The sequence below is a fragment of the Neomonachus schauinslandi genome, chromosome 14, assembly GCF_002201575.2.
Source record: "Neomonachus schauinslandi chromosome 14, ASM220157v2, whole genome shotgun sequence".
Lineage (NCBI taxonomy): Eukaryota > Metazoa > Chordata > Mammalia > Carnivora > Phocidae > Neomonachus > Neomonachus schauinslandi.
Window position 1 is genome coordinate 54,794,789 of NC_058416.1, and position 12,906 is coordinate 54,807,694.

At 41.3% G+C, this 12,906-nt stretch overlaps 1 protein-coding gene across 3 annotated transcripts in view; it reads right to left on the bottom strand.

The window, feature by feature from the left end:
* EPB41L3 (erythrocyte membrane protein band 4.1 like 3) overlaps window positions 1-12,906 on the bottom strand; it is a 142,301-nt gene that overhangs the window by 20,408 nt on the left and 108,987 nt on the right. For 2 of the 3 annotated variants that reach the window (XM_021686037.2, XM_021686034.2), the window contains exons 10-12: window positions 9,720-9,817; window positions 8,858-9,033; window positions 5,633-5,853 (exon numbers count right to left, since the gene is read on the bottom strand). In XM_021686037.2, coding sequence (XP_021541712.1) covers window positions 5,633-5,853; window positions 8,858-9,033; window positions 9,720-9,817 — 495 coding nt within the window. Of the gene's footprint in view, window positions 1-1,546; window positions 2,111-5,632; window positions 5,854-8,857; window positions 9,034-9,719; window positions 9,818-12,906 lie in introns of all 3 variants that reach the window. The other variant, XM_021686038.2, reaches the window with a different exon arrangement.

The window sequence follows — 12,906 nt, forward strand, 5'->3', positions numbered from 1 at the left end:
TAAAGTCATATGGACTTTGGAGCTAAGTCATACGGCCCAAGAACCTTGCAAAGGGCTCTTATGCAATATCAAACTGAAAAGGGCAAATTTTTATTTAAAACATCTGAGGCCATTCCCATTTTTTTCCTTCTGCTGCTAAGAAATGGTCATAATATCACTAAATATAGATAAACACAATTCTATATACCCACAGGTGCAGCTCAAATTAGGATTTCCGACTGAGCTGAAAACTGAATAGACTTTTCCCTTTTTTTTTTTCAGTGTTGCTTTGACTTTGTGACCTTTTTTTTTTTTTTTAAATGCTGGGAGTACTGGGCTTGTCTCCTGCCACAAAAAGCCTTGTTTTGTGAGAACAGAAGAGCTGGAGGGGCCTGGGGAGGGTGTGGGCAGAAGGGTGGGTGACGGCCAGGCCCTCTGTTGGCAGCTTCTGTTCTTCTTCCCCTGCGGTCTGTTTGAAGGGAACTGCTGGGCTGTTCACACATCTGGAGAGTGGTGTGAAAGGAGAGCAGTGAAGAGGAAAAGCTACCGGGCTACCATGTCAACTCACCCACTGGCTCAGATGAGGGACAGGAGATGGACAGGTGGCATGTCTTCTCAGACAGAGGCTGAAGGCCCCAATCCTTTCCCCACTGAGCACATGCCTGGCTGAGAGCCGCAGGGGCCTACCCAGCTCCCCTGACCTTTCCAGACTGTCCACACGTGCGTGGATTTTTTGGCTCATGCTGGAGTTGAAAGGATCACTGCCCTCCAATATATACGTTGGCACTGGGACTGATGACCTTTCAGCCCCTTTTTACAGCATGAAGACATCTTCAAGGAGTCTTTTCCCAACAGTGTTTGAAAATTGCAGTTATTTTTGGTCCTCTCTGAGGCCCTTCCAACGACTGAGGTCACATGGGCCTTTTCATCTACTCAAGCGTTTTTTCTGACCCAACACAGCCTTAGGATCTGGCTCGCCTCTGTGAGTAGCAAAGGCAGTTTGGGGATATTTCGGAATCTCCAGGGAGGAGAGGCATCAATATAGCTGGGGGAAAGCTACCCAGCTGATGACGACCCACCTCCTCCGGCTGTTCATTCCCACCTTGCCGTGAGGGTTGTTTATCCACTGGTATCACCGCTGTGTACGTACCATGATGCCAGAAGGTGTTTGGGGAACACCCCATCAATCCGACTCAAACTTATTTCTCGGTCTTATAGGTCCCTTCCTTTATGAACCAGTAACTGACCAGAACCTTTAACCTAGCCCTGATTTTTAACACAGCTAATGGGTTCTTTAAAATGGACTTCTGAGTCCTTCGTCATGGTAGAGTCAGCGGGCGGCCGAACGCTTCTGAGCTGGGCGCAGCCTGCTCCATCCACATGGTGTTGTGCCTAACCCGGGGGCCGCGGGGGGGGACTCCCCGACACACAGAAACCTCTCACATGTCGGCACAGACAATAAATGAGGCTCTGAAAGTAGGACCACTATGGCAGTAGGCGCCTAACACTGTTTCGGACCGAAGCCCCGACCACGACAGGGAAGTGTGCTCTATGCCGAGGTACACACCTCTTCCTCTGAACTGTCACTCGGGTCATTGTCTAGTGAGGCACTCAAGGAGGCCGCCTTGGGCTCCAGGTAGCAGAGGCACATAGCCAGAGGGAAGGAGAGAGTGAGGGCATATGGCACTGAGAAGGAGGCGGAGAGCAGAAAGAAAAAGATGAAGAGGAAACAGGGCACAAGGGAGGGTGAGCGAATCGGGAGGTAATGCTGCAGGCTCTGGGGGAGGAGGTTGGTTTCCGACAGGCTGGGGAAAGAGAGGTACCCATCGTCATCGAGAAGAGAAGGGAATGACTCCGGGAGCTGCAAGGAGAAGGAAAACAGGGTGGTCCCTTTGCCAGTTTGCTGTTTGTAGCTAAAAGCCACATCCTGGTCCCCTAAGGATGGCTTTGCTTTGTGGTCAGAGTCCACGGCGGGCTCTCCGCGCGCACGCATGGTGCCTCTGGCCGGCTCCAAGCCTGGGGCTTGGTGCTCATTCTCCTTACACCTCCTACGGAGCTCTGGGGGGGATGCGGGGGGACGATGGGCTGATGGGGGGGACAGGGGACATGAGTCAGTGCCAAGCCCAGGTGACTGATGTGGAAGAGACAGAGAGAGACAGAAAGCAGCAAACAGAGGTGCAAAAGGACAAAAAGAAAACTGCAATTAGTTAATTTTCTTATGGGTATCAATACAAAATTGTAAAACAAGAATTTTAGCACTAGGGTTGTTCATACTTCAAGTATTAAAGCTGCATGCCAACGCTACCATGAGCGGCTACCAGGTTCCCATTAGGAAATACAGGGCGGGCTTTTTTATAAAGTCAGAACAGAAGATATCACTGGGCAATCTCAAAGTCTACATGTTTCACACCATCCAGAAAGTTTGTTTAGACCAATAACTCTAGAAAGTTGTAGGGTTTTGAGAGCAAATAGGACTCTCTGAGAACTTAAAATCAAGACTTTCAATAACGTCTCCTGATCTCCAGCTAACAGATCTGTTACTATAGTTTGGTTGGATTAAAAAAATAAAAATGAATCCAAATTTTGATTATTAAAAAAAATTTTAGCATTATCTTTCCACGCTTAGTCAATTATATCCAAAACAGGTGGGTTTCCAAATCAAGAAGTTTCTGGCCCCACTCCCATCTGATAAGCAGTGCCACTCAGGGAAGTCAACAATTAGCATTTTAGGAACTCACCCACCCCAAAGAATTGAGGTTCCTTCAAAAACGTCTACTTTGGCTCCTTTCTCCATGATGTAAACGTAACTTAAACTCAAATAAGGGTTTCAACAAGCTAACTAGCAAAAAGAATGTGCCTTCTTGTGATATGGCTCATAAGCATTTAGTTTGTATTATTTGTGGTCCATAAATAATAGAAAGGGACAATTTCCCAGCCTTCTGGTTTTTCTGAGCAAGTAATCGCCATATTTAACTCCCCTGGTTTGAATCCTTCACAGAATGATAAAGGCAGGCCTCGCCACAAAAGTGGTCCCTGTGAGTTCAGGCTTCTGGAGGGAAAGAGAGGCTCCTTCCACTCTCTGGGGCCCTGGCAGCCTCTCTGACCCCAGCCAGTTTGCTCTGCAGGGGGTGGAGGGATGCTGAGCACAAGGGGAAGCAGGGCAGCCAGCAAGCTCCAAACAGGCCCTGGCACAGCTCAGGAGGGCGGCCCCAGGACTTCAATTCAAGGTCACACAGAGCCTAAAGATAAGACTTCTGCTGCTCTCTGGGACTCTCTGCATGTGAGTTCGTGTGTGTGTGTGTGTGTGTGCGCGCGCGCACGCGCGCAAGCACGTACACGTGTGTTTTGCCTAGGGACTTGCTAGCGTGGAAACTACCCACACCCTGCTTTGAAGACCCCAATCCCGACTTGGTAAATATAAAGACAGAGGGTTAGAACATGTACAGGTAAAGCTGTATCGTGGATATTCTAGAATTTAGAAGTGTCTCTTTTTAGGTCTTAGACAAATACGTCTCTTTTCAATACTCGCGTCTGACATTAAGTGTTGTGTTTTAAACATGACCCTACACACATCTCATTCAATGGAGAATAATATAAAAGTTACAAGCTGACTTCTGCATGCAGACTATTGTCCCCTGGTGGTGGACAGCTGCTCAGTCACCTGGGGTGATCATTAGCCTGGGAAACAGGCCTCTTCTCAAAGGAATCTAGGGGACCAGTCTTTTAAGACCTATTTTCAGTGATACACTTTCATTTTGGTTAAAAAATGAGTACCCTCTTTGTTACTTTTTGAAGATGGAGAAGAATAAAATGAAGGTTTAATTTTCCATGCTGCTCATTCAAGTGGTTTTTAAAAGACAGCTGTGTACTGTGGAAAACAAAGACAGCCATCGACCTGCCTGAGCACTAGGTCTGGGCCACAGCCCTTCTGAGGGCATTTGGGTCAAAGTGTTGGCTTCTCAGAGATTCGGACAATGAGAGTCATAGTTTTTTATCTTTTTATTTTCCCATGCCATAAGTGGCAAAAGTGATATGGTTTAGTGCTGTATTTTATATAAATGGTGGGCTTTTCAAATTAAATAAGGAGAGACTGCCTGGGTGTATCTTTTGAGCAAACTAAAAGTCATTTCCTTTATTGTGCCAGTTTAATCACAGTTACACATCCATGAGAATTGTCGGTTCGCATGGGTGATTTCAGGAAATCGTGGAAATCATTAGCTTTTCGGGCATACTACCTTTTCCTTATGTCCTATTTAAACGCTGCCTTGACTTCAGTGGAAAATAAGAGTGTAAAAACGAAATTTAGAACAAAGCACGTTTTCACAGCAAAAATGATCCAAATATCCTTGCTGTCATTTCCTACCCTGTTTTCATTTGTGTTTGGTAAATAAATGATCTTATCCTAAAAAAATGGTGGGTAGGGTTTTATGTGGAATATTCTGACCTAACTACAATATGTTGTGTGTCTACCCTTCACTGTGTAACTCTTATCAAAAGGAGCATTTTTGTTTAGAGTCCCTGTATGTGAGTCCCTGCCACATAATCTATATTTAAGAAATAATATAGATAGAAGAACACTTTTGAGTCAAATCTAGGCAAGTTTTAGCATAATCTGTGAGTTATACAACATGTTTATTCTGTTATTTCTTTTTACTCTGTACATTCCAGGAGTCACTCTGTTTTTCCATTATCATCACACATAAACCTGTCAATATAGTTTTTTTTTTTTTTTAACTTTTAGGGAGATGCTCTGCTACGTATAATAAAACCCTGAACCAGAAGTAGGCTGTCTATGCCTTTTCTGACTTCCATTTTTCTGAAAAGTTGCTTTCTAAGTACCAGATTACCAAAAATAAACATACTGTAAAATAAATAAATAAATACTGGGATGCGATGAAGTTTAAAAATTTAATGAATAAAACACCTTGGAGAAATGGCTGCTAAATTCACTTTCCATCTTCCTTTGCAATGTTCTGCTTTAATATCTCTTTTCAAAACATGTCTGCTCGCTACTTTGATGATTAGATGATAATCCTAAGTCTAAGAGAGGAAGTAATGTATAAATACACAGGCTATGGTCACTCAATTACTTGCAGTCAGAGGAATGGCAATGTGATCACTGTATATCTAGAAAAATATACAGTACTTGGGTAGGAGAATGGGGCCAGAAACAAAGAAAATAGTTTTAGTGATAGTTCTGAAATGTGAGCCCAAACAGAAAAGTGTCATGTGGCACTAAATGTATTTTTAAGATCTATAGACAGGACAGCTGTTGAAAGTCTTACATAGCACATCAATTAAAATAAAAATTTTCAAGTTAAGAAGGAATCTTTCAGAAGAAAAACGTCAACAGAGGAAATCAGAATTTAAAAATTGATAATATGAATGTGACTAATGCTGAAATATGAACTACCTTAAGTCTTTTTTTTTTTTTTTAAGTAGGCTCCGCGCCCTGAGTGGAGCCCAATGTGGGGTCCAAACTCATGACCCCGAGATCAAGACCTGAGCTGAGATCAAGTCAGCTGCTTAACTGACTGAGCCACCCAGGCGTCCCGAATTACCCTGAGCCTTAACACATTCCTGGTTTATAGCCTTGGAATTATTAGTTCTTCAAGGTCTAAGCAAGCGCTAGGAGGGAGCCTGGGAGATGTACCTTTCCCTCGTGCCGTGCTGCCGCGACCGGTGTGACTTCTTCCACCCTTTTTCGCCTGTCCTCTTCCTCGTCCCGCTCCTCCTCGGCCTTTTTCTCCGGAGTCACAGTGGTGATCAAGTTGGTCTGAGAGATGCCCTTTGTTGTGGCGTACTGGCCAGTACCAACCTCTGCAGCAGACACAGAATCCTTCATGTAGATTTCATGGTTTTCATTCACTGACGCTACAAGCAAATACAATGGAAGAAAAACGTCTGAAATAGTTAAGGCAGAAGGCAGAAGAACACCACCGGTTGTCCCATTAGGGAAAAAAGTATCCCTACCCACGTCTGTCTGAAAAGGCCAGTCAGCGCTACAGGAGCCTGCATCTAAGCAGTAGCAGAGACTCATCTTTCTGGAGCTTCTAGACCAGTGTTTTAAAATGATTTAAATGGCTTGAAGCCACCAGAATAGCTCTCGGGCTCCCCGGTGAGGACGAGTGTGAGGGCAGATGCGGTGGAAGGGTGGGAGACCGGGACGCTGCGAGCCTGTTACCCTCCAGAGTAACTGGCTGGATGTCAGTACCAAGCACTGGTGGCAGGTCCCGCAACTAACAGCGGCATTTGCCACAGACAACTGCTCTCACCCACTTGACTCTGAACATATCTTTGGAAGGGCCATTCATCAAGAAGCACCGAATTGGGTTTTTCAATTACTCTTATTAATGATGGTTAAAGAGCCTATCACTCCTACAGTCTTTCTTCAGAAAGATTAGACAATCTGGATGGCAACTCTGTGCAGCTGGAGTGCAGAAATGTTTTAATTTCTACTGCACTTTAAACAGACCACCATGATATGCATAGACTTATTCATCTCTGATATTTTGGGATGATAAGACAAATGTTGCTAATGAAATTCATGCAAATGTAAAGCATGCAAACATAAAAGATATAAGACACAGCCTTTCATCCCAGCTAAAATGTCTTAGTGAAAGATGCTTAATTCAGTTACATTTTTAAAGCCTGGTACTCATTATTTTCGGTTTTAGATACATACAACTCATTTAAACTTATAAATAATGCTTTTCAAATACACAGTGGCTAATCACAGGCAAAATAGCATCAGCTTCATAGTTTAGGAAGTTTAAAGTATAAATGTATGAAAATATTCCAAAATCCTTTTATATTAGCTAAACTGTTTCACTAAAATATCTTCACTAAGATATTTTTATATTTCCTCATATTGATGAAAAAGCTCCTAGGAGATGCAAGTTCCCAATGGGCCAGCGAGGCTGTTCTGTGTAAGATGCAACCTTGCAAGAAGCAGTTGTGTTCCAGCATGCAGCCAGAGCACCCAGCTCAGCAGCACAGAAAACATACTAGAATTGGCAGGACCCCAAAGAGTGAGAGACAACACATACTAACATCACTTTTGGGCAGGGAGGAAGAGACAGTATGGTATTAGTACATTTATTTCACAATTGTCTTCCGTCTTGTCAACAATCATTATCACAAAAAGGTCATGAGGAAAACAACATTCACGACAAATGTGTTCCCTTGGATACACATCACTGAACAAAGTGGATGATGTCCAGGGAAAAAAGGTGTGACTCTACAACAGTCCCCCCAACACTGACTGATAGAATACACAGGTTACAGAGATTCTCTAAAGGAGAAAGAAGAATAAATGGAACAAAGCAGTAAGAAAAGCTTCAATGTTACAGTGAGTTATTTCAGCGTCTTAATTCAACCCAAAATGGTCCTAATAAACATTTTATTCCAAAAGTTTGGCTCCGAGTTAGATATTCCAAAAAGAAGCAACTATTGGAAGATACAGGATGGTAATTAAATTCCTAGGCCAGCTCACAAAAGCCTAGAAGAATAATTATGAATGTAATTATTATTACACCCATCAAGAATGCTGTCACACCTGTCTCATCCACTGTTTACAAATGGCTTTACTCCCATTTTAGAGATGATGACTAAAACCGAGACCTGGGGAGTCTAAATCACTCTCCATCCGCTGCACAGATGGACTTCAGTCTGGATTTACCTACCAGGTAAGTGTTTTTTCACTTCACTAGTAACATACATGATTCAGCACTAATGATACAATTTTGACTTCTATTAACTGTTTAGAAAGTATTTCATTAGAAAAATACAGCCTTCTCAATCAGGGGATTCAGGGAGCACATCACCCCAGCAGCCACGTTGGGGTACGGTGAAAGGGAAGAGAGAACTGGGACTATGGGGAGTGGTGGCAAAAAAGGTAAGGACGAAGGTGATCCCACATATTTGTAACTTTTTGTTATTTTTCCTTTATTTTTATTATTTTTATTTTATGTTTTTGATTATTAAAATTGTACACACATGCTAGAAACGTCTAATTCCTTTTATAAAACAACTAATCTCCAGGTGCTTGGAATGAGAAAACAGAGACTTGGCCATGGCTCACTTTCTAAGTGAAGTGTTGTTATTGTTGTTGTTGTTGTTGTTGTTGTTGTTGTTATTACGGCTGCCATGTGCGTAACTACGGACAGCAACACGAAACTGTTGCTTAAGACAAAAACCCAGGAGAGACTCACTATTATGTCATTCCTTAGAACTGTTATTTCAGTGATTCTCTCCTTGTTGAACTTATACATTTGACTTAACCGTGGAGAACATTTACATGGCAATGCTCTCCCAGGCCATCTGGGGTAGTAATTAATATTAACTATTAATAATAACCATATTATTATTTTAATGTCATCCTTTCTAATGGCTATCATGCATTGACTGGTAACAGTCACATTTTATCCATAAACATTTTGTAGAAACAGATACATTTAACTTACAGTCCTCCTTCTGAAACAAATTGACTGAAACAAACCCGATAATCATTTCAGATCTGCCAGCAAGTGAACCAAATTACTTACAGAGTATGTGACAACTATATTCAGAATGAGAGCATCTTTCTCCAAATTCGGGGTGCCGGCTTATGAACGCTATGCTCTTCATTCCCTAAGTACCATTCTTTTATGGAATTTTATATAAATCTACCAATAACAGACATTAGACTCACAAAGGCACTTTTTTTTTTTTGAGGGTGGGGGTTAAAAACTTGCCACTCAGCCATAGACCAGCAAGTGCTTTTCATTTCATACTATTCAAGAAGATCTACGTTTATTGAAAGCTTGTGATGGTTTCACACTATTTCTGGGTAGCCATTCCCGATTCTTATTACTAAGGGATCTTAAGTAATGCCTACCTCCATCCAAGCTGCGAGACATGGTATAACGTTTGCTGGATGAGCGTTCGAAGTAAGGGGCAGGGCGATCTATCAACGCGCTGGCTCTTCTTGTTTGGGCTTGTGTCCTGCCACTATAACGAAACTTGGAGCCCAAGGTCAGGAATTTCTTTGGAGGTGCTTCTGGTAACAACAGTCTAGAGATATTGAGGAAAAAATACCAGAGAGACGTTTAAGTCAAGTATTAAGAATGTTAACTTTTTTAGTCAAAGGTAAAGTGCTTTGTGTGCTAAAGGTTTAACACGTAACATGTTCAATGAATGTGATTTTATAGGAAAAAAAATCAATTCCCACAGTACATATCAACCAGGGAGTTGCAGAGAGGCTATAAATACCATGTGGGTTGGGACGGACTACATGAACTGAAGTTCATCTCACACAACTGAGGAGTCTATGGTCCTATAAGCCCAAAGAGCAGTTAAAGAGGTGACGTTAGTGAAGAACAACAGTGGTAAGTTGTTATTTTATAGACACAAATCTGGTAGTCTGAGTACTGTACGTAAGCAAAGGAGTCAAGGATGTTGAGAAATGACTGAAATAGTAAGGAATGGACTGAATCCCTGAGGTGGACATCTTATAAAAATAATGAAAAGACACTAAAGATAATAAAGTGGACATACGGCATATAAGCACCAGACAAATTAAGGAAGATACTTCAGTCAAAAGTTTTTAGGATTTCTTATCAAGAAATCTGGTGACCATGAACTTGAAGGAAAAGAAAGGATATGCTTCCATATTCTTCTTCCAAACAGAGTTTTGCAATATAAGTGATTCCAATCATTCTAATTCTTCCTTAGGAAGAAAAAAAATCATCTTTACCTACCTGAAAAATGTATGATGTTCAACACACACTTTCCATAAACGCTTGGCAGCTCGATGGTTTGGCAGCTTAAACCCAATGGTGCTTTCAAATTGTTCAAACTAAATTAAAAAACATATTGAAGAGTAAAGTCAAGTTTGCAATGATAAATAACATAAAAGCAAATAATTTATAAAATCATGTCCCCCACAGAAGTTTCCTTCACTCACAAAAACAAGTGCTATATGCAGAATTCATGCTAAACACCTTCATTCATTAAAAAACCACCCTGTATCTATTCTCCTTAAAATGCTGCAGCCATAGACAACCACACCATGGGTGTAGTAAATGTTTTATGGACAAGTATGGATTTTATGAAAACTAAATGCAAAAAAAGAGGCTATCTGGGTTCCTCCCAGAGACCAATTTGTCCTGATCTCATTTTTAAGCCTTATTTTCATGATGTCTCTGTGACATCATGATTTCAACTGGCATGTACAGGAATGAGCAAAATGTAGCATTCTCAGGGTGATATTTTCTCCCAGGATCTGGTCCAAGATGATGTATCTCCTAGGTATTTGATGAGTTGGTATCAGATATTGCTGATTTTGTTTGTGCATTCTACTCTGGATTATCACATTAGACACTAACATCTTTTGATTTTACATGTATGATCAGAGACTAGGAGAACACAATTTCCTATCTTTCAGCATGTATAGTTCAGATGATAATCTATCAGCCATTTGCATTCTCAAGGTAAAATATCTGACTTCCTGAGTAATGTATTTTAATTATTATTATTGCAAATGTTCGGGATTTTTTTTTTTTTAATTTTCTGAAGACAGTATGCATCAGGCCACCAGAGGGCAACCATTTTAAACAGTAAAAGCTTTCCAAAAGAGCATAAAACAACCAGACTACTGATACAGTCAATAGAAAAAAAAAAAGTAATTTATGTAGCAAAGAACCCAGGGGAGGGGTTCTATGCATGGCATATGAGAGATAACTATGCTTGACTTCTACTTCTTATTTGAGTGGAACTAGCGGGGTTGGCGGCGGGGAGAATGGGAAATATATCACAAGCTACTCCAACTACAACTAACTTTCCCAATTTTGTACTCACTCTGGATGTTCACATGTAGCGGTAGTCGTAGCAATTGCTCTTGGCCAAGAGCCTCAGTCAAACGACAAGCCAGAGTATTACGACTGTGACTAACCCGTCCTCCATTTCTTCATCCTGCATCTAATATGTACCACACACTGTGCTAAGGCCAGGGGTTTTAAAGAACAATCAACTTGCTCTCTGCTGCAAAAAGCTGGGAATATTTCCTTGCTGCTACCCTCCTTAGACCAAAGATGACAGAGGCTTCTGCACTTTTTGAATGTTTATCTATTTCTCTGTGCTTTGTACCAATGTCTTGACCTCTTCAGAGCCTTTGTGCCACCAATGATTTTTTCCTCATTCATTCTTCTCAAGCCTATGTATACGCTTGCAAAAAAAAGGGGGGGGAAGCCCAACTTTCTTTGAGCCTCCTTCTGCCTGAACCACAACCCCATCTTGCTCCTTGACAAATGTCAGGAAGGAGAAGCCATGGCTACTTGATTCCCCACCTCATCGCCACCTGGCAGGTGCTCCTACCACCTGCTTGAATTCTTCAATGTCGCAATGGGATCTGTCAAGCCCGAAGCACTTTTCTCAGGTCTTAGCCCACACGCCTTCCCTGTTAACATCTGGCCCTGCTGGTTCACCACGTACCCAGAGTTTGGTCTCCTTGTCATTCATGACTGTTCTTGCCCCTTTTCTTCTTTCTCTGGTGCTTTTGTTCATCTCCCTATGTTTCTCTTCTCCTACTCCTGCCTCAAAAAGGGATGTCACCCAGAATTTGTTTTAGGGCCTCTCTTCTCTAACTTGCCTTGTTCTTTGGGTAATTTATTTCATGCCCAAGGCCTTGAATACAATGGATACAGCTGATGACTCCTTCAAAACTCTATTTCTTACTATGCAAGAATCACCCCATGAAAATATATCTCAAAAGAATCTTTTTTTTTTTTTCCTGAAATTCTCCCTGTTTTCTCCCCTCATCTAATAATATCATGTCCATCAACTTCACTCGTGCCAACCAAAGACCTCTGATTATCCTGGACTCCCTCCTCTCTTCAGCCCCTTCCTCCATCCTGTGTCCAAGACCTACTGGCTTAGTTTCTGAAACCTCTCTCACATTTGCTCCTTCTGTTCTATTCCCATGGCCTCTGCCCTAGTTGAGGTCTTAGCACATCTCATCACTAATTGGCTGAGTTTCTTTCCAAATTATTCATCTAGTATATCACATCCTCTCTAAAACCCTCCATGGCTCACTGTTGTTTCCTGATGCATTTCTCCAAATTTCCCATCCGGGCCCTCACCACAGCATGCTTGCCCCAGAGTATTATATGTGCAAAATGTATCATGATGACATAATTCTAAGTACATGAGACTGTTTTTTGCTCAACAGAAAGTCCCTTAAGGACAGGAACAAGGTCATATTTATCTTTCTATTTCTAATGCCCACCATGGTGCCTGACAATAAGTAGATGCTCACTTGTAAACGTTTGATGAATCGAATATATATTGGTTATAAGTTTAATATGCAATTTTAGGGAATATAAAAAATTAGTTTCAGGTATTTACATGAAAAGCTTACAGATTATTTCAGTCTTCACAGACAAGTTTGATTTTGTATTTATATTAAACATGATTCCTTGCTTTATAGTATGATTTTTTAAAACTTTTTAAAAATTGAGGTACAACTGACATATAATATTATACTAGTTTCAAGTGTATGACATAATGATTTGATGTTTATATACATTGTGAAATGATCACACTAAGTCTAACATCCATCACCACAGGTTTTTTCTTGTGATGAGAACTTTTAAGATCTACTCTCTTAGCCACTTTCAGATATAATATAGTATTATAACTATAGTCACCATGCTGTACATTACAACCCACATAACCTGATATTTAAATTACATTTTCCACCAATGGAGAGGCTGATTTTGAAGACAGAAAATAATTCTGTACTGTACCAGAAAATGTTCAGAGACACAGATGAGCTGCATGCAACCTTAGAGTTCTGACCGCCTCCATTAGATTAACCATGCTCATTAGAAACTGGATATATTTATTCATCATCTGTTACACAGGTAATAGGAGATATTTACCACCTAT